The sequence below is a fragment of the Scyliorhinus canicula genome, chromosome 4 (genome assembly GCF_902713615.1).
Source record: "Scyliorhinus canicula chromosome 4, sScyCan1.1, whole genome shotgun sequence".
In the NCBI taxonomy this organism is placed as follows: domain Eukaryota; kingdom Metazoa; phylum Chordata; class Chondrichthyes; order Carcharhiniformes; family Scyliorhinidae; genus Scyliorhinus; species Scyliorhinus canicula.
In genome coordinates this window covers 118,158,263-118,180,622 of record NC_052149.1, presented here as the reverse complement: position 1 = coordinate 118,180,622, position 22,360 = coordinate 118,158,263, and the positions used below count along the sequence as shown (strand labels likewise).

General features: G+C 47.2%; 1 protein-coding gene across 3 annotated transcripts in view; it reads left to right on the top strand.

The window, feature by feature from the left end:
- Window positions 1-9,976: 9,976 nt before the first annotated feature.
- The window catches only part of rasal2 (RAS protein activator like 2), a 551,722-nt gene continuing 539,338 nt past the window's right edge, over window positions 9,977-22,360 (top strand). The window contains exon 1 of one of the 3 annotated variants that reach the window (XM_038795091.1): window positions 9,977-10,401. In XM_038795091.1, coding sequence (XP_038651019.1) covers window positions 10,269-10,401 — 133 coding nt within the window. In that variant the 5' untranslated portion in view covers window positions 9,977-10,268. The remainder of the gene's footprint in view (window positions 10,402-22,360) is intronic. The other 2 variants (XM_038795089.1, XM_038795092.1) reach the window with 2 other exon arrangements.

The following is a 22,360-nucleotide window of genomic DNA, read 5'->3' as shown; positions in this document are numbered from 1 at the left end:
AACAGACAGAGAAAGTGGGAAATATTCATACTGTGGAGTGAGAATGAAAGATGAGTCATAGCCACAGAAACCCAGGGAAACCGGGTGCTAATGGCCAACATTGACTTTTCAACAGGTCATTCAAATAGTATTGTCCCGAGAGAGTACAGAACAGGCAGGAGGTGCATGCCTTGGGGCACAACCCCTTCTGTCCGAAAGTGCCCTTTCGCACCCCTGCAGTACACTGGGCGAGGCGACATCCGGATCGACACCAGTGGCCGTCGGACATTCCTCTCCGAAGGGAGCCTTCTCCAGAACCAATGGATGAGGAGCCATGTCCATGTCAGGCTTGTGGGCGCTGACCCCGTCGCGGACCCTGGTCCTGGGGGCGCCAGAGGCGCCGTCATTCCGACAGAAACTGGGGCCAGCCAAGGGGCCGTAACTTCCATTTGGATGAACCTGCAGCGACTACTCCCGAGGACATGGAGACGGAGGATGACTGCCTCAGCTGCATTGTGTGGCAGCTCCCCCTGTAGCCCCCATTAAAGGGGGTCAATGGTCACCCGCTTGAGATGGAGTTGGACACTGGCGCAGCGGTCTCCGTGATCGCCCAGAGGGCATTTGACCGCATCAAGCAGGGTATACAGACCCTTACATTAACTGACACACAGGCCAGGTTGGCCACCTACATGGAGAACCATTGGACATTGCAGGAACTACGATGACCCCTGTTGTTTATGGACGCCAGGAGGGGCGTTTCCCACTTATCGTGGTGCGCGGCCATGGGCCCAGCCTGTTGGGTCGGGACTGGTTGCACCATTTGTGGCTGCAATGGCAGCACATCCTCCAAACAGTTTCTGGAGGGTTGACTGAGGTGCTAGGACGGTACCCAAATGCCCATATCCAAGTCGAACCAGGAGCCAAGCCACGCTATTTCCAGGTGCGCTTAGTGCCTTACGCCTTGCTTGAGAAGATAGAAGGGGAGCTCACTCGTTTGGAGACTTTGGGTATTATCAGGCCCGTCCGTTTTGCTGACTGAGCAACACCAATTGTACCTGTAATGAAGCCAAATGCCACAGTTCGCTTGTGCGGTAACTAGAAACATACAATGAATACGGCTTCCCGGCTCGACCGATATCCAATGCCTCACATAGAAGATCTCTACGTGAAGCTTGCAGGCAGACTCTCGTCACAAAATTAGATATGAGTCACGCCTGCCTGCAGTTAGAGCTGGACCCTGCCTCCCGGCCATCTGTAATGATGAATACACACTAGGGCCTGTATGAATATACACGTTTGCCCTTTGGGGCATCCTCTGCCTGGAGGGCATTTTGAGAGGTTTACCGCGTGTTGCTGTTTACTTAGATGACGTTTTGATAACAGGGATGTCGGAGCAGGAACATTTGGAAAATTTGGAGGCAGTCCTTAGATGCTTTTCGGAGGCTGGCGTCCGTTTACATCGCACAAAGTGGGTCTTTCAGGCAAAGGAAGTGGTCTACCTGGGTTATCGGGTGGACCGCGAAGCTTTGCACCCCGTCGCAGAGAAGGTGCGCGGAATTCAACAGGCCCCCGCCCCGACTGACACTTCACATCTTCGTTCTTTTCTCGACCTCGTAAACTATTACGGGAGGTTCCTCCCCAATCTGGCAACTACGCTGGCCCCGTTGCACCTTCTGCTAAAGAAGAATCACACCTGGATTTGGGGTCAGCTGCAAGAAACTGCTTTCCAGCGGGTAAAACAATAATTGTCGTCGTCTGGGTTACTAACCCACTATGATCCTGGAAAGCCTTTGCTCATCACATGTGATGCATCCCCGTATGGTATTGGGGCCGTCCTGTCCCACAAGATGGACCGAGCGGCCGATAGCTTTCGCCTCCCGCACATTGACTGCAGCGGAAAAGAAGTACGCGCAGATCGAGAAGGAGGGCCTGGCAGTGGTCTTTGCGGTGAAACGTTTCCACCAGTACATATATGGCCGCCACTTCGCTATCGTGAATGATCATACGCCTCTGCTGGGACTTTTCAGAGAGGATAAGCCAATATCGCCCATTGCTTCTTCACGGATCCAGCGCTGGGCTTTGTTGCTTGCTGCATACGAGTATTCTCTGGAGCACAAACCAGGAACCCAGATAGGGAATGCCGCGCACTGAGCCGATTGCCTTTATCGACCGGCTCCATGTCGACCCCCACAACTGGTGAGGTGGTGGCAACCCCAAATTTTAGGGATACCTTGCCTGTCACGGCATCACAGATCCGTGAGTGGACCCAGACGGAGCCAGTCCTGTCAAAGGTTTGGCACATAGTCATGTATGGAGGGCAGCATAGACAGCTCCCAGGCGAGTTGCGGGCATTTTCCTCCAAGCTGTCAGAATTTATTGTGGAAGACGGTATCCTCTTGTGGGGAATTTGTGTGATTGTCCCGGAAAAAGGACAGGGACTGATACTGAGAGACTTGCACAATGGGCATCGGGGTGTGACCAAAGTGAAAATGTTGGCCCGGAGTTATGTCTGGTGGTCAGGCCTCGACACTGAAATTGAGAAGGTGGCCCAAAACTGCTCCATTTGCCAGGAGCATCAGATGCTTCCGCTGGCCGCGCCTCAACATCACTGGGAATGGCCAGTGCGGCCTTGGGTGCGCTTGCATGCAGAATTCGCCGGCCCTTTTCAAGGATCCATGTTCCTGCTATTAATCAATGCCCAGTCTAAATGGTTAGAGGTGCATAAGATGGTGGGCACAATGTCCTGTGCAACAATCGAGAAGATGCGTTTGCTTTCAGTACGCATGGTCTCCCCAAGGTGCTGGTCACGGACAGCGGCACTCCATTCACAAGTGAGGAGTTTGCGAGGTTCATGAAGATGAACAGCATACGCCATATCCGCACCGCCTCATGCCACCCGGCTTCAAATGGGTTGGCGGAGCGCGCAGTGCAGGCATTCAAACGGGGCCTAAAGAAACAGTCTTCCGGGTCGATGGACACAAGACTGGCTCATTTTTTGTTTTCATATAGGACCACCCCACATGCGGTGACTGGGGTAGCTCTCACGGAACACCTAATTGGCCGGAGATTTCGCGCCCGCCTTAGCATGTATTTCCCGGACATTGGCGCAAAATTACGCCGCACACAAGAACGACAGGGACATGGTTTTTCTCGGCATCGGCCAATTCGGCAGTTTGCGCCCGGTGACCCAGTGTCCAATGCCCTTTGGGGTGGAGGGCTGTTATAACCTGCCGGCTTACCACTGGCTGGGGAGTAATGGCAATCCCACAATCGTTTGGGAGTATGAGCTTCCCCAATGAGTTATGGGAGAACTCATTTGCGGGTGAGGGATCAGACTCCAGAAGGGGTGGGTGGGGCACCGTGCTCCACTCGGGCTTTGATGGTAGAACCGAGGCACGGCAAATTTAATTAATAAGTGAGGGCCTTTTTTGACCACCGGGGTTGGGGCTGACCCTAATTTTAGGTTAGTGATAGTGAGTATGTCCTTGGCAGGTACTCTGCTAGTTATGGTGAATGTATATGTCCATAATTGGGACGATGTAGCATTTATCAAAGGTTTGCTCGCCTCCATCCCTGATTTGGACACACATTCACTGACCTTGAGCAGGGACACTAACTGTGTGTTGGAAAATGGACCAATCAAGTCCTAAATCTCTGGCTCTCTTGGGGATGGTGATGGTGCTTCAAACTTTCATGGAGCAGATGGGGGAGCGGACCCGTGGACATTCCTGCGTCCATATGATCGGGCATTCTCATTTTTCTCACATGTACATAAGGTCTACTCAAGAATAGACTATTTTTGTTTGACAAACAATTCTTAGACCAGCTAGTACAGTAATGGTAGATATGTTCAACGACACCGTAGCTTGAGGTTACCTGCCTGATATGTTTATATGTGCCCCCATCTCTCTTATTTTAAAGAAAGAGAAGGACCCCATGGAGTGTGGTCCTTACAGGTCCATTTTGCTGCTAAATGTGGATGCCAAGATAGTGGCTAAGGTGCTGGCTTTGCCATTAGAGCCATGTACAGATGGAAGACCAGATGGGATTTGTAAAGGGTAGGCAGCAGTCATCTAATATATGGCGGGTTCTGAACGTCATCCTCTCGCCTTTCTCGGCCATCGAGCTGGAGTTGATTATAGCTATGGATGCAGAGAAAGCATACAGCTTGGGAGGTTTGGGTTCGGGCAGAAATTAATTTCATGGATGCGGCTGCTGTACAAAAAACCCATGGCTAGTGTTCGCACCAATGCAACACGTTCAGGACAGGAGTACAAGACAGGGGTGTCCATTGTCGATGCTCCTTTTTGCTCTGGCGATAGAACCTCTGGTGATGGCACTCAGGGCTTCTGGGAGATAGGGGGGGGGGGTTGATTGGGGGGAAGGGAACATAGGGTGTCACTTTATGCTGATGACCTGCTCCTATACATCACAGATCCGGTATCCTCTATAGACATGATTATGGGACTGCTGAGCGGCTTTGGCTCCTTCTCGGGCTATAAGCTAAACCTGGAGAAAAATGAGTACTTTCCAATGAATCACCCAGGGAGGGGAGCAAATCTGGGGGTATTACCCTTCCACCAGGCCAGAGATAGTTTTTGGTATCTTGGCATCCAAGTGACTTATGATTGGCATAGCCTTCATAAGTTAAACTTTATAAGTTTGTTGGATAAGGTGAGATTTAATTTGCAAAAATGGAGTTGCCTCCCGTTATCCCCGGCGTGCAGAGTTCAAACCATTAAGATGAACATTCTGCTGAGGTTTCTATTGTTCCAACGCTTTCCTATCTTTCTTGCTAAATCATTCTTTGCCAGGGTGAACAGGTCAGCGAATTCCTTCCTTTGGGCGGGTAGGGCGCCAGGAATTTGCAAGGTGTTAACAGGAGAACAGCTAAGGTCGTCCGTCTGATGGCGAGCGTTGACCTTGCAATTGGGGGGCTTGGCACTCCCTAATTTCCTCATTTATTTTTGGGCAGCCAACGTGGAGAAGCTATTGGGGTGGTACAGAGAGTCGGACATCATATCGGGGAGGATGGAGGCAAGTTTGTGGAAAGGGTTGAGTCTATGGGCCTGAGTAATGGCACCCATTCCATTCTCTCCAACGAAATATGCCTCAAACCTAGTGATGATCTCCACTTTGGGGATATGGAGGCAGCTCAGACAACATTACAAGCTGAGTTTGATGTCATTACTGGCTCCTGTAAATGGTAAACAATTGTTTGTGCCGTTGGGATTAGATTCAACTTTTAAGGCATGGGAAGGAAAGGGGCTAGTGTTCTTGAGCGACCTGTTTATAGATGGATGCTCCCCAGTTGGGAGGAGTTCCCGGCGAAATTCCAACTAGCAGGGCACTGTAGCCATCTGGGATGGCCACTTCCAGAATACAAAATGGATGTTTGCAAAGACTATAGGGAACTATGGACAATGCTAAGAAAGCAGGCAGGCACAGAGCCTGGATGCGTATTGAGAAGGCAACTCCCAGACGAGACTGAAACTGTAAAGCAATTAGCATATTGATGGTCCATCTCCGGGAACAAAGGAATGACACTCAAGTAACCGATAGTATAGCAGACAGCCCGGCGCCAGAAAGACACAAACAAAGCAAGGCCAATGGCCACCTAAGACACGCCCAGCCATCAGGGCACCTACTCCTTTTATTGGTCAAGATCAATACAAGTGATCAAGTTATGGCCCAATTGATTGGGGCCAAGTTCAAGGCCTGCCCAAAAGCGCGCGGAGCCCCTTTGGGTATAAGAAGAAGCCCCCGAGAGAGAATCACTCTCTTGGACTTGGCTCTCAAAGCGGAGAAACCCGTCCACCAGCTGCACCAGAAGCAAGTAAGTCCAAGGTCAACGCTCGCCATCAGACGGACGACCTTAGCTGTTCTCCTGTTAACTCTTCGTACCCAACAGCCTCAGATCCTAACAACGGCCATTGTTCCTCTGACTGAGTGGGCACCCGAAGTTAAGTATAGGTGTTAGCTTTAGAGATAGTTTAGTTTGTGGTATTTGTGCATGAGTAGATATTATTGTGTGTGTAAATAAATAGTATTGACTTTTAACTAACTAACTGGTGCATTGATTCTTTGATCAGCATTCGGGTTTGAACCTTGTGGCGGTATCGAAAGATACCTGGCGACTCTAGAGCAAACATAATTAGGATTAAGGAAGGCAACCATATTGACCGCTGTATTTAGAACCAGATAAATATAGCAATAGCACATCTAATCCAATATTTTCAACTGCGCGACTTAGTTCGCAGAGTTTGTCCTACATTCCGCTTGGCGCCACAGCCTTCCTTGTTGGAGTAAATCTTATGGTTAGCATGAACTGGAGGGGGGAAGACCTTGAATATCTATGAGCGGATCATCTCATTGAAATCTATGTCGCTTGATCGGTTGAAGGCAAAATGGGAGGAGGCATTGGGACCCATCTTAGATGAGGATTTGTGGAATGAGGCCCTCTTTAGGGTAAATTCCACCTCAACCTGCACGTGGTTGTGCAAACAGCTCATCTAACCAAACGTGGGATGAGCAGGTTCTTTGATGGAGTGGAGGACACGTCCGAGCCGTGTTCTCATGGGCCCGCCAACCATATCCACATGTCTGGTCTTGTCCAAAGATGGTGAGCTTTTAGGTCTCCTTCTTTAACACCATGTTAGTGGTTATTAACATTGATTTGGAGCCTTGTCTGTTGATGGCCGTTTTTGGGTGTCGGACTTGCCAGGGCTGTGGACTGGGGTGAGGGCGGATCCGCTCGCCTTTGCCTTACTGATAGCCTGAAGTGAGTTCTGCTGGGATGGAGAGCGTCTGCCTAGTGCCTCGGCCTGGTTGGGTGACCTTATTGACTTTTTAAACCTGGAAAAGGTCAAGTACACCGTCAGAGAATTGGTAGAGGTACTCTACCGGAGATGGCAGCCATTTATCTCTCATTTCAAATAATTAATTAACATCAGCTTTTGGGGGGGAAGGTAGGGTTTATTGGTGGGGTTTGGGGGGATACGGGAGGGATGGTTTTGGTTGGAGCCTTTGTTATGCGGTTTCCTATATCTCTGATTTCTTGTGTTGTTAACACGACAATTGTACCATGTTTGAACAAGTTTCATACTTGTGTTGCATTTCAGATCGTGTTTGTTGAATTTGAAAACTTTCATTAAATATATATATTTTTAAATGTGCTGAAATCTCTGCAATGGGATTTAAGCCCACAATTCTCTGACTCAAAAACCAAGCATGCTGCCAACTGAGACATGGGAACCACAACACACTGTTCCTTCCCCTGCACGTGTTCATTTTTTCACTCACAGGCACAGGTCTAGAAATGCTGCCAAGGGCTCATCTGATGAGCAGTGCTCAGTTGCTGCAGCTGTTCTAACTCCTATGGAATAATTATATCTCACACTTGGATTACATGCAATTTGAGAGCACTCAGGGTGCCTTTGAAAGGGGGAAATGCCTCACAACTGAAGATAAGGAAGTCTCATCTTTGGACTTCAAGGTTCCTCCTGGAAGGCAGCAGTCCTTCAGAATGTGACTCCATTTCAAAGAAGAGGTGGGGGATATTCTTTGGTATTCTGGAAAATCTTTATAAAAACAGATTATCCTATCATTATCCATAGAACCTCTATAGTGCAGAAGGAGGCCATTTGGCCCTCTGATCCTCTGAAAGAACACCCGACCTAGGCCCACTCCCCCACCCTATCCTCATGACCCCACCCAACCTGCATATCTGTTGACACTGAGAGACAATTTAGCATGGCAAAAATACCTCACCTGTATGTGTTTGGACTGTGGAAGGAAACCAGAGCATCGGAGGAAACCCAAGGTGGCACGGGGAGAACGTGTTATGCTGTACTCAAATGAACCTTTCCTTCCTGGCCATGATGGATTGAAAACATAAACAAATTGAACAGAAATTTTTGCCGGAGAATGTAATCGTGGGGAATTGTGTGATGGTAAAGCCACTGAATATCAAGGGGAGATTGTTAGATTATCTTTTGTTGGAGATAGTCATTGTCTGGCAGTTCTACGACGTTGCATGAATGTTCCTTGTCACCATTCAGTGGGAGCCTGAGTGTTGTCCCAATCTTGCTGTATCTGAACCCAGACTGCTTCATTCTCTGAGGAGGTGCAAGTGGACTGAACACAGTGATCGTTAATGAACATCCTCACTTCAGATCTTAATTAGGAGGGAAGGTCATTAATGAAGAATCTGAAGACGTTTGCGCTCAGGACATTCCCCTGAGGAATCCATTGCCCTGAGGTTGAGATGATTGGCTACTAATAACCACTACCGTCTTCTTTTGTGCTTTTTTGACTTCAGCCTTTGGAGAGTTTTTCTCCATTCCTGCTAATTTGAACTTTGATCAGGCTTCTTGATGCCACACTGGGTCAAATGTTGCCCTGATGTCAAGTGGAGTAATTCTCACCTCATCTCTGGAATTCAGTTCTTTGGTCCATGTATGGACCCAGGCCATAATGAGGGCAGGAGCTGAATGGTCCTGGTAGAATCCAAATTGAGCATTGGTGAGCAATTTTTTGATGTCTAAGTGCCACCTGACAACACTTTCAGTGACACTTTCCATCATATTGCTCACGATTATAAGTGGACGGATGAGCCCATAATTGGTCAGATTGTATTTGTCCTGCTTTTTGTGGATAGGGCGTACCTGGACAATGTTTCATATTGCCGTGCAAATGCGAGTGTTGTCGCTTTACTGAAACAGTTTGGTGGGGACAGGGCTAGCTTTGGAGAACAAGTCTTCAGCTCTGAGGTTGGGATCTTGTAGGGGCCATGGCTCATGCTGTATCCAATTTACACTGTTGTTCTTTGATATCACGTGATGTGAATTAAATTGCTTGGAGACAGGCAATATTGAAGACCTCAAGAGAGGCAAACATGGATCATCCACTTGCCATTACTGGTTGAAGATGGTTGCGAATGCACTGACATTTTGGGCTCCCCCATCACTGAGGATGAGAACCTTCTTTTACAGATAGTTGTTTAATATTCTGCCACCATCAGGGAGACTACCCGGATTTTATGGTTCAAACTCTGGGAATACTTCTGAACCAGAGTTGGCAACTTTTGGTCCAATTGTTCTCAAAGTGACTCAGGGGGCCATTGGGATCGAAGACTCTGGGTATAATCCAGAGGAGCTGTGTTTAGGGCTGTTGACTCCATGTGTAAATGAGGTGTGCTGTGAGGCATGGGGGTCAATGGCTCTGGGTATGTTTGAGAGGGGCTGTGCTTGGGGCTATTGACTCAAGGTGTGAATTCATAGATTATCATAGAATTTACAGTGCAGAAGGAGGCCATTTGGCCCATCGAATCTGCACCAGCTCTTGGAAAGAGCACCCTACCCAAGGTCAACACCTCCACCCTATCCCCTATCCCCATAACCCAGTAACCCCACCCAACACTAAGGGCAATTTTGGACACTAAGGGCAATTTATCATGGTCAATCCACCTAACCTGCACATCTTTGGACTGTGGAAGGAAATCGGAGCACCCGGAGGAAACCCACGCACACACGGGGAGGATGTGCAGACTCCGCACAGAAAGTGACCTAAGCTGGAATCGAACCTGGGACCCTGGAGCTGTGAAGCAATTGTGCTATCCACAATGCTACCGTGCTGCCCCTCCTGAATGAGGGGGGTGGTGCGGGGCATGGGGGTTGATGAGTCTGGACATGTTTGAGGGGCCTCTGGTTGATGACGCTGGGGATGGGGGTGGGGTGGTGGCTCTAATTCAGGTTAAGGATTTGGGGTATGATCGAAGGGGCGGTGTTTGATGACTCTGAGTCTGATGGGGGCTGTGTTTGATGTCAATGACTCTGGGTATAATTGACGGGGCTGTGGTTGGGGTTGATGACTCTGGGTATGATTGAGAGGGGTCTCTGGTTGGGGTTAATGACTCTGGGTGTGATTGAGGGGGTCACTGATTGGGGTTGATGACTCTGGGTGTGATTGACGGTGGCTGTGCTAGGGGCCGATGATTCTGGCTATGATTGAGGAGGCTGTCGCTAGGTGCGATAGTTCGGGGTGTGATTGTGGGGCCTGTTGCTATGGCTGGCTGTGTGCTGGCGCCGGGGCCGGTTCGCTGGGTGATCGCGGGCCCATCCCATTGATTTTCGCCCCCTTCCCCGGTGTGATTTCCTTCCCGCCTGAGTTTGAAGTGGTGGCGGGGAGGTGGTGGCTGACGCCCGGGGGAGTCGGGGGTGGTGGTCCGGAGGGAGGGGGCTTGTTGCTGAATTCGAGACCGGCGTGAGTGCGTGTGGCTGCCGGCTGGCATGGAAGCGCCGGACAGGGCCGAGCGGCTGGAGCTGCCCCCGGGATCCGGCATGGAGGAGCCCGCGCTCGACCCGGTGGAAAGGATTTTACTTGAGTCGGTGTGTCAGCAACAGGGATGGATCCGGGTGTACGGTAAGAGTGTCTCTTTTTTTGACGGGGGGCAGATAATGTTTTAAGATTTGAAGGGACATGATGTGGATTGAGGGATTGATGGAGGAGGCAGGTTGAGGGTTGGAAACAGGGTCTGGGTTGAGTGATAGAGGGGACAAGATCATTTTTGAGGGTTGGATGGAGGTTTTTTTAGGGTCGATGGATGGATGGGGATAGGGTCTGGGATGACGAACTGAGAGGGGCAGGGTCTGGGCTAAGGGGTGGAGGGTCTGGGGTAGAGGGACTGGGGTCTGGGATGAGGGGTGGAGGGTCTAGGGTGAGGGGTGGAGGGTCTGGGGTGATGGGTAGAGGGACTGGGGTCTGGGGTGGAGGGTCTGGGGTGAGGGGTGGAGAGACTGGGGTCTGGGGTGAGGGGTGGAGGGACTGGGGTGGAGGGTCTAGGGTGAGGGGTTGAGGGTCTGGGGTGATGGGTTGAGGGTCTGGGGTGAGGGGTGGAGGGTCTGGGGTGAGGAGTGGAGGGGCAGGGTCTGAGTTGAAGAGGATAGAGTATGGTTGAGGGCTAAGGATTATGGTTGTGGATTGCTTGGAGGGAGGACAGGATCTGAGTTGAAGCTTGGAAGGGACAGGGTCGGATGAGGGATGGAGGAGACGGGGTCTGGGTTGAGAGATGGAGGGAGGGTAGATCTGGGTTGAGGGATGTAGCGGAGCACGGTCTGGGTTGAGTGGTGGACAGATCTGAGTTGAGGGGTGGAGAGGGGGCAGAGTTTTGTCGCTTGTCACTTTTGACGGAAAAGCCGGAGTTGGTAAAATCTGCACCGAGAAAAGGCAGGTTGCAGGAGAAGTGGGTGAGGGGTGGGATGCGAAGCACGGAAGGGCGATGGAAAAACAAGATCAGGCAGTGCATTGAACTGACACATTTCGGTTTAACCCTTTCGACAATCGGACTCGCTCTACGCTACAAACATTTCCATCCTGGGGAAAGTTATCTTTCTCACTTTCTCACTATGTTCCTGGCAAGTGGCGCTCCAGAAACCTATTCGTAGCTGTAACTTTGTGTGGTTGGTTTTATGTTTTTAAAAAGCGCTTAATTGCCCGTGTTCGACCGATACTGTTGCAACTCATTGACAAACGACTGTTTGTTTACCTATTTGTGGATAAAACATATGTTTTTTAAATATTTGATTTTGTTGCCAAAGCAAATTAGATTTTTTTTGCTCGCTGTCCAGCAACCATTGTCATCGAGAGTGAGTGAAGTTGCAACAGTTAGATTTTGCTGTTGAATGTCAGGAACGTGGTCAATTATGTCTCTGCCTGAAATTGTATATATTAATGCAAGAGCGGTTGCATCTTTCAGAGGCGCACTGACCCCCACCCCTCTGTTGTGGCATTGAGCCCTGTTCCTGATACATATACTGACAGTTTTTACGAATGAAAATCCAAAATATTCCCATTTTGTAAAATTCGCAGATACTCCAATTACAGGCTTTTTAATTCCTGCAATTTACATAGATTTACATAGAATTTACAGTGCAGAAGGAGGCCATTCGGCCCATCGAGTCTGCACCGGCTCCTGGAAAGAGCACCCTACCCAAGGTTAACACCTCCACCCTATCCCCATAACCCAGTAACCCCACCCAACACTAAGGGCAATTTTGGACACTAAGGGCAATTTTAGCATGGCCAATCCACCTAACCTGCACATCTTTGGACTGTGGGAGGAAACCGGAGCACCCGGAGGAAACTCACGCACACACGGGGAGGATGTGCAGACTCCGCACAGATTTTGGAAGGTAACTGTCAAATTTTACAGTAAGAGGTCTTACAACACCATGCTAAAGTCCCACAGGTTTTTTGGAATCACTAGCTTACGGAGCGCAACTCCTTCGGAGTGTAGCTGCTTCATCAGGTGAGTCTGATAACTCACCTGATAAAGGAGCTGTGCTCTGAAAGCGAGTGATTCCAAACAAATCTGTTGGACTTTAACCTGGTGTTGTAAGACTTATTTACCGTGCTCACCCCAGTCCAACGTCGGCATCTCCACATCATGTCAAATTGTAAGAAGCGGTAAAAGAACATCATTTGATTGTCGTACTGCATGTATACGTTGTATATGACAATACCCACTGTGCCAATTTAGTGATTATCGCTTATTAATAAACTCTATTAAGTAAAATTAATATATGTTCAGAAGCTGTGACATAATCAGCTGTTAGATTTTGATGAAATCATTATTTTTAAAAGTGAGCAAATGTCAAACATGGAATACATAATACAAATGGGAAATGCAAATCAGGTCTGTACACCTGTGGAAAATAAGATTAGTGCCTTGGTTGCAGGTTAGTGCTCTGATGATAATTCGCACTGAGATTGTTCAACTGGTATTCACTGGTTCTACTCCAAATTTCCAGCATTTGTTCTTATTTATGCTTTTTAACCAGTGTAAACCAACAGTTGTGAATGAAAAACTATTTGCAAGCCTCACAAGATGCCTGTCACCTTTGAGTTAACATTATAGTCTCTGCTGTTTGCTGAGTGTTCTGTGTGAATGTGTAAGTGATGAAATTTCAGTTTGTGGGGGGGAAGGAAACCAGGTGCTGAGGTATAATCTGATTGGGGTAGGATTTGTCTCAGAACTCAATGTAGATGGGAGAGAGAAATGAAACAAATCAAAAGGACAGGCAAGACCAGATGGGATTATTTCTACTGGGTTGATGGAGCTTGAATATATTGTAACTTAAGAAGCTATGGGGTTTGCAGAAAAAACACAAATGCTCTGAATCAGTTATTATTTTATGGTCTTGAACTTAAAATGAAGAGTTCTCTACGCTTCAGTAAATGCATCATGTGTGTTTAAAAAGCCCTCAAGATTAACAGTGTTCCATATTCAATCTATGACAAGTTCAATCTATTGCAGAAATGGGGGTACTAATTTCTCTTCATGTTACCAGACGAGGGTGGAGAAAATTGCCTGATTACTATGAAAGATCTGCTGGAAAACATGTAGGTGGATCTGCATTTGTGATTTTTATCAAGCTTGGCTTTTGTGGTCTTTATGGTCGAATAGCTTGCTGACACACCGTTCTGGCACAAGTCATGAAGAAAGAGCTTTTGGGAACAAATATCGTGAAGGTTAACAGAGCCTTGGTAACTTTACTGCACCACTGAGATCCACTCCTTTCGGAAAGGGGTGGGAAGAGCGATTTAAAGGGAGGGCAAGATTTAAGTACCCTACTTAAATCCATTATGGATAACAGAGGGTCACTTTGGATGCAACGTGAGTTCATCTTTTGGCATAGGTTTCATATCAAACTGACTCAGTGCCAGCTCATTTTGATATTTTTTTCAGCATATGTTTGGCTTTTAATTGGCAGGCCTGTGAACTGAAGACTAAAGCTGTCTTTTCTGATTGCTTTGTTATTGAAATGTTTTTGCCTTCCCTGTCCTGTGGAATGGGATCTGAACCACTCGGAAAAAAGTCAAAAACAGACAGGGTTTGAATAATCACCCACCCATCTGTCTGTCTGAGATGAGCACAAATGAATGCTTTTTGGGATTCTGGAAGTTTATTATTAACTTTGCTGTGGACAAGAAGAGCAGTGTGAAGCATTCTTAATATTTCATCAAAACTCTTGCTTCTCTTGAGTACACCTGAATAGATACTTCTGTAGACAATTTAACTTATTTGTGATTTGCTCTGGCTGTACCATCATGTCCTATTTGAGTTTCATCTGGGAAGCCAGATTGCCTTCTGTTTTCACGTGGCATATGCACAAGATCAGACTCTTGCTAACACGGTCCAAATCAGTTTCTGGCAGATGTCCCTTCCTTGGTGGTCTTTTGCTAGGTTTTGAGAAACAGGCTGCGTTAGAACTGGTAACTGTAGTTTGCACTATAACCATTTGTGTCTGATAACTGAACTGAGATCACTGTAACTGAACTGAGATCACTGTAAATTTAAGCAAATAATTTCTAATGCAGGAAAAGTGAATTGTTGGGATCATTTGAAGATTCAGCCACAATATACATGCTAGCTCAATGAAAAGAGTGTGAGCAGCATCTTATTCCCAGAGACAGCCAGTGAGGCTTAACGTTTATCTTCAGCAAGGGCTATCATCATGGAGTGTGAAGGGCTGCCAACACTATTATTGGTGTTGGGTGATCTTTAATAATTCCGTTTGTGCACCTTTTGATTCTCCACACTTTGTGCTAAAACCCGAAGGTGCACATCTGCTCATTTCTAAATTTTACCACTTGGATGTCATTATTTTAGGATAGCTTGTTGCGAAAGAGCTGGAAATTTGAACCTGAGCTGGTAAAGCAAAGGTCCTGTTCGGTTTTCTACTCATTTTGTTCCATGCTCGTGCTTTATGATCTGCTTAAATCTTAGTCAACTCTCTTGGTTTGGTTATTCTTTCATCTGTGTAATCCAGTTAAGTTGGACGTAAGTACTCTTTGTAGATGACAAAGTTTTTGGTGCTCTTTTGCCAATTTATAACTCCAAGGTTCTACATTATATATGGTTATTCTAATATGTGCCTTGTGCATCGTCATTTGTTGCTCATGTTCACAGTAGACAATTGTTGACAGTTTTAAAGAACACAAAGTACGTAGGAAATGCATCATGAGCAGTCGCAAATTATTCAAACTCTTCAGTTAAGTGACAAGAGAGTGATTCATTTTGTTGCACAAGTCATTAATTCTACTGGTGCCACTTAAGCGAACTAAAATTTAAATGAAAGGTGCAAGTATTAGGTACACTGCAGATGTGCAGATTGCGAACCTATTCTGGTGGTTAGACTGAACTGCTTTCTTTGTGTTTCAATAATTCAGCTAACTGGGCACATCAAGCTGTGTTAGGACTGTCATTTTCTGCAATTCAGAGAGGCAACTACTGTGCTTTTGTTGAGGATGGTTGGTGACACCAGGGAGCAGAGGCTAGTTGTTTGCCCGGTCCTCCTACAACCAGAAATGGGGATGCCATCAGGCAAGACCAGCCATTATTAGTCTAACCTAAGTCCTTATGACAAGTTGAAGAGTGTCATAGATTATAGCTTAGACAATTTTGAACGTGATTAAGAAGCAATCTGAATATTGAAAAGTTGGAACTGCAACAGGAAATACTGAAAATTAGCAGAACAGGAGAAAAGCCCTGTTCAGTAATGGCAGTATGAAACATGGATTGCACTCCAAAATGTCAAATCTTCAGAATGGTCTGTCACAATGAAAACATAAGTGCCAGGTGTCTAGCTGCTGAATGTGAATGTGTGTGCTGTGGTTACTGAATCACTGCTTCCAGTTTGTAAGTGACTGTATCAGGAAATGGTTTGGTGAGTTATGCATTCTCAGCTGTGTGACTCTCAGCTGAGGCAGAGACTTCAATACTGCTTTTGTTTGACGAGTTCATTCATTAACTTGGCGTGGCTGCAATTAGCATTTATTTTGAAAGTAGATGAAGCATTGCACAACAAAAATCTTTAAGGACTCGAGAATGCAAACGGTGATCTGATAAACCCATTCATCTCTGCATGGAAAAACCATTGGCATCATTAGTAATTGATGTCTATTTCATTTTCTTATAAAGAGCTACAATAATTGAAATTAATACTAAAAAAATGTTTCAAAAGACCCATCTGAATCCTTTCTGAGGGAGAAACTGGCAGAAACATTGTAATTTTGCAATGTCTCATTTTGTGATCTATGATTTTAAAAAAGGGTCCTGAATATTTTACTTTTCTCATTTCAACTGAGTTTGTATAATTGATAAGAGAATTATAGAATGAACTTGGATGTGTGTATTTGTGTTAGTCAAACACTGAAATATTTTGGAAAATTACCACTGCAGTATTTTTCAAAAATACACGTGCCAACATTTAAAAATACATATATATTGATTGAAAAGTCTCAAATACACAGAACAATTAAATTATTAATGTCCATAAGTTTATTTATGTTTTTGTTGAAAATGTTCCTTACCTTTTCCGCACCCCCATATGTACCTCGTCGACTGGGTGGTTTGATGCTATGTTTGCTGGGATCTAATACAGTTATCCCACTGGTAACATTTCCGAACCGTGGAAAGGTCTTTGTGCTGAGTGCTTGTCAAATGATACCATTCTTGCCTTTGCAGTTTATGCATGTTGAATATCACTGCTGAGCAGCCTTCAAGCTTTAATGTTCTTTGCTTAACTATAGGTACCTGTTGTTTATTTTTATAAATTTAGAATACCCAATTAATTTTTTCCAATTAAGGCGCATTTTAGCGTGGCCAATCCACCTAGCCTGCGCATCTTTTTTGGTTGTGGGGGTGAAACCCACGCAGACACGGGGAGAATGTGCAAACTCCACACTGACAGTGACCCAGAGCTGGGATTGAACCTGGGACCTCGGCGCCGTGAGGCAGCAGGGCTAACCCAGTACCTGTTGTTTTTTAATGTATTATGAAATGCTATATCAGCTGGATGAAATTGATAACTCTCCCTAAGTTAAGAGTTGCGCTTACTTCTGCATGTTTTTCAATTTCTCCCTCTGATTAGATTGTCCAATAATCTGTGGTTTTAGTAGAGTTGTGGGCATTCACTGCAGAATAAAATCAACATTTTAAAATGATAGATTTACGAATTACACTTTTGAAATGCAAAATATAGTTTATTTAAATTACTTTTCAGTGAAATGCATCACTAAAAAATATATTTTCTGCTGCCATGCTTGTAATTGTAATTGTTCAGATTTTCTTCTTGCGCCAGTTAGTTATCAAGGTAAATGGGCTTTTCCATGTGCTGTTGTGAACTAGCCAGTGGACTTCGGGAGGTCAGCAGGTGGTGGGTGGAGAAGCATTACTGGAAGAAGAAGAGCAGAAGTTTTACTGATATTTTTGTTAATGTGTTGATAATTCTGGAGATTTGATCATACAATGGAATTAAGAGGTATAATTTGACCACAACATACTGCTTTGCTTTATTTTCCGATGTAAACAGACAGAGGTAATGACTATTCAATCATTCCGGGTTTTCAAAGTAGAAAATTACTCAAATAAATCCAATGCCTTTGTGCTTGTTTTCATTTCTCCCACTGGTGTAAGATTAAACAAATACCAGCTTCCCTTCAGTGTCACTTCCAAGACGCCATTCGAACCGTGACCCTGCGCAGTATCTGTTCCATGAGAGGCATCACAAATTAATGAGATTTTCTTCTACCCTCTTTGTCAGGGCTTAGAATTGGTTTCTTGGCCATGTCTCACATCCCTTTTCCATCGGAGGGATGGACTGAAGTTGGAGCCTTCACACTGAAAAGAATGTGAACAGCTGTGCCACTGGTGTTCATAACAAACTTTATAAATTTAGCCAAGTACTCAGGCAAACTGTGCAGAAACAAATTGGTATGTCTGATCATATCCTTCTTTCTTGTGATTGACATTTGAAAAATGATTTTGCATGGAAAGAAGAAAATGATTGATTGCTCAGACTGTCACTGAATAACATAGCACGGTAGCACAGTGGTTAGCACAATTGCTTCACAGTTCCAGGGTCCCAGGTTCAATTCCTGGCGTGGGTCACTGTCTGTGCTGAGTTTGCACGTTCTCCCCGTGTCTGTGTGGGTTTTCTCAGGGTGCTCCGGTTTCCTCCCACAGTCCAGAGATGTGCAGGTTAGGTGGATTGGCCATGCTAAATTGCCCTTAGTGTCCAAAAAGGTTAAGTGGGGTCACTGGGTTACGGGGATAGGGTGGAGGCGTGGGCTTGAGTAGGTCCAAGGGTCGGTGCAAACTCAGTGAGCCGAATGGCTTTCTTCTGCACTGTAAATTCTATGATTGTATAAACACCTTGCTCCATTTCATCACCATCACGTGACAGAGAACTCAGCATCTCATCTTCGTAGTGTGAACTGTTTTCATGCTGTTTCCTACCTCATACATTTTCAGAATGATGCAACGTGGTTTCAAATGTTGGGCCAGCAGGAGCTGCATTTGAGAAGTTCTTCTGGAGCAGTGCAATTGATCTCCCTCATGGCAGATGATTCTTGCTAAGGTCACACAGGCCATGCTGCTTAAATCAAGAAGTGTTCCTGTCATTTGAAGAATTTGTTGGCCAGGCAGCTGTTAAATTAGGTGGTTTTCATGGGTGCTTGACACAGAACAGGATTTCAGAATTGTATTGTGGTTATTTAAAAGTAATTTTGATAATTCACACCTGTTCAATGTTGAAAAATTATTAGATTTGAAGAAGACGTGGGATGTTTTGGAAAGTGGTTATGATTGGATTGATTTATTCTTCTCCTTCCAACTGTTACCCAACCTGGTTTGTGTGTTTGGATACATTTACTTCATTGTTCAACCATGTTCAACTTTTGTCAAAATGCTGCTGTTAAAACTGGCATTGTAAATACTCCGACACACTCATGTATTGAATCACTGTTACCAGGAAACCACAGGGCACAAATATTTACTCTTGTTCTGGTTATGGAGGGTGAATGATGTTAATGATGCATTTTAACACCCACAACTGAGATTTGGGTGAACTTCGGGGTGAAGGATAACATTTTTTCCTTCGACATCATATTTTCCTGCGACCAGATAAAGTAGACAGCCTTCTCTTCAGCTTTGGAAAAGCACTTGTGACTGGACTGGCACCTTGGATTTGTGCCTGCATTTCCCATCATGCTGTTAATTATCATAACTGCCCTGATTTGGATAGATTCTTAGTGAAAACCAGACCCTTATCTCTTGTCACTTGAGAGAGTCACCAGGCAATACTTAGATGCCATACACCAGACAGTTTCAGATCCATTTTTAGAAGCCTGAAAGCAAGCTACTTGTATCCAGGGATGGTGCAAAACATGGAAGACAAAGGTAAACGGGACAAGTTGCAAATATCTGTGACGTTTTTAAGCTACGGCACTTCATTGCTCAAAACAGCTGTTCTTGAGCATTAAGACATTTGAGTTTCTATCTTCTGCTAATGTCTCATTTATGTCATGCTATGGTCCTTTAATGAGACATCACTCTTCTGTTTTTCAACTCATTTGGCAAATGCTTTCATGCTGTTAATTCATTGATTTCAGTCTTGGGGAGAAATGAAGAGCTTCCGTGAAAGTAGTAGCTTTCAGCTATTCATATTGATGTAGGTCTTAATTCTGACATGACTGAGCATTTTTCTTTTTTTTTTAAATAATTTTTATTAAGGTTTTCACAAAATATAAACAACAAAACAATATCAACAGAATAACCATGGTAAAAACCCAAGAACAACACCCACCCCCCTAAAAAGCAACTACTAAATCGAAAACAATAAAACCCCCCAAAAAAAGCAAACAACAGAAAGGAAAGAGATAACACCCGCCACATCCAACACACCCATGTACACACCTCTCCCTCCCACCAAACCCAATCCACCTCCCCCTCCCCCGGGTTGCTGCCGGCCTATTTCCCTACCGTTCCGCCAGGAAGTCCAGGAAAGGCTGCCACCGCCTAAAGAACCCCTGCACTGATCCCCTCAGGGCAAATTTCACCTTCTCCAATTTGATGAACCCCGCCATATAATTGATCCAGGCCTCCACGCTTGGGGGCCTCGCATCCTTCCATTGAAGCAAGATCCTCCGCCGGGCTACTAGGGTCGCAAAGGCCAGGACACCGGCCTCTTTTGCCTCCTGCATTCCCGGCTTCACTGCAGCCCCAAAAATTGCGAGTCCCCAGCCTGGCTTGACCCTGGATCCCACCACCCTCGACACCGTCCTTGCTTTCCCCTTCCAAAACTCCCCCAGCGCTGGGCATTGCCAAAACATATGGGCGTGGTTCGCTGGGTTCCCCGAGCACCTAGCTAACCTGTCTTCGCCCCCGAAAAACCTACTCAGCCTCGTCCCAGTCATGTGACCCTATGCAGCACCTTGAACTGTATGAGGCTAAGCCTCGCACAGGAAGAGGAGAAATTCACCCTTTCCAGGGCATTCGCCCACGTCCCCTCCTCAATCTCCTCACCCAACTCCTCTTCCCATTGACCCTTCAGCTCCCCCACCGAGGCCTCGTCTACCTCCTGCATTACGAGTCCATTACCCACATTACGTGTCCATTACCCCCTTCCCTGTCCATTACCCACTTACGCATCATCGCTGCATTGGCAGCCCAATAGTACCCAGATAGGTTGGGCAGTGCCAGCCCCCCCTATCCCTGCCCCGTTCCAAGAACACCCTTCTCAACCTCGGAGTCCCATGCGCCCACACAAATCCCGTAATACTCCTGTTAACTCTCCTAAAAAGGCCTTCGGGATAATGATTGGAAGGCACTGGAACAAGAACAAAAACCTCGGGAGCACCGTCACCTTGCCGGACTGCACCCTACCCGCCAGTGACAGCGGTAACATATCCCACCTTTTGAACTCCTCCTCCATTTGCTCCACCAACCTTGTGAGGTTGAGCTTGTGCAGGGCCCCCCAGCTCCCAGCCATCTGGACTCCTAGGTACCCGAAGCTCCTCCCTGCCTGCTCCAGTGGGAGCCTACCAATCCCCTCCTCCTGATCCCCCGGGTGCACCACGAACAACTCGCTCTTACCCAGGTTGAGCTTATACCCAGAAAAACCCCCAATTCACTGAGAATCCTTATCACCTCCGGCATCCCCCCACCGGGTCCGCCACATACAGCAACAGGTCGTCCGCATAAAGCGACACTCGATGCTCCTCCCCACCCCGCACCAGGCCCCTCCAGTTCCCTGACTCCCTCATGGCCAGGGGCTCAATTGCCAACGCAAAGAGCAAGGGGGACAGGGAACACCCCTGTCTCGTCCCCTGGTACAGCCGAAAGTACTCCGACCTCCTCCTATTCGTGGCTACACTCTCCATCGGGGCCTCATAAAGCAACCTCACTCAACGGACAAACCCCTCCCCAAACCCAAACCTTTCCAACACCTCCCACAGATACCCCCACTCAACCCTATCAAAGGCCTTCTCCGCATCTAATGCCACCATTATCTCCGCCTCCCCTTCCACAGCCGGCATCATAACGAAATTGAGGAGCCTTCGTATGTTGGTATTCAACTGCCTTCCCTTTACAAACCCCGTCTGGTCCTCGTGAATGACCCCCGGCACACAATCCTCTATTCTTGTGGCTAAGATCTTTGCCAGCAGCTTGGCATCGACATTTAGCAGCGAGTCGGCCTATATAACCCACACTGCAGAGGGTCCTTGTCCCGCTTAAGGATCAAGGAAATCAGCGCCCGTGACATAGTTGGGGGTAAAGCCCCCCCCCCCCCGGCCTCGTTTAAGGTCCGGACCAACAGGGGGCCCAACAGGTCCGCGTACATTTTATAAAATTCGGCCGGAAACCCATCCAGCCCCGACGCCTCCCCCGACTGCATGCTTCCTATCCCTTTAACCAGCTCAATCGGCGCCCCCAGTCCCTCCACCTGCCCCTCCTCCACCTTCGGAAATCGCAGCTTGTCCAAGAAGCCCCCCATTCCCCCCCCCCCCCCCCCTCCACCGGGGGTTCAGACCGGAATAGTCTCCCTGGCCACGTCTCGCTTTCGGAGCTGGTGTGCCAGCATCCTGCTCGCCTTCTCCCATATTCATACACCGCCCCCTGTGCTTTCCTCCACTGAGCTTCCGCCTTTCTGGTAGTCAATAGGTCGAACCTGGCCTGAAGGCTACGCCTATCCCCCAGCAATCCCTCCTCCGGAGCCTCCGCACATCTCCTATCCACCCTCACCATCTCCCCTACCAATCTCTCCCTCTCCCTCTGCTCCCCCCTCTCCCTATGGGTTCGGATGGAAATCAACTCCCCTCTAATCACCGCCTTCAATGCCTCCCAGACCGTCCCCACTCTGACCTCCCCATTATCGTTGGCCTCAAGGTACCTCTCTATGCACCCTCGAACCCCCCCGGCCACCTCCTTGTCTGCCAGCAGCCCCACCTGCAAGCGCCAGAGCGGACGCTGGTCCCTCTCCTCCCCCAGCCCGAGGTCCACCCAGTGCGGGGCATGATCCGAAATGGCAATGGCAGA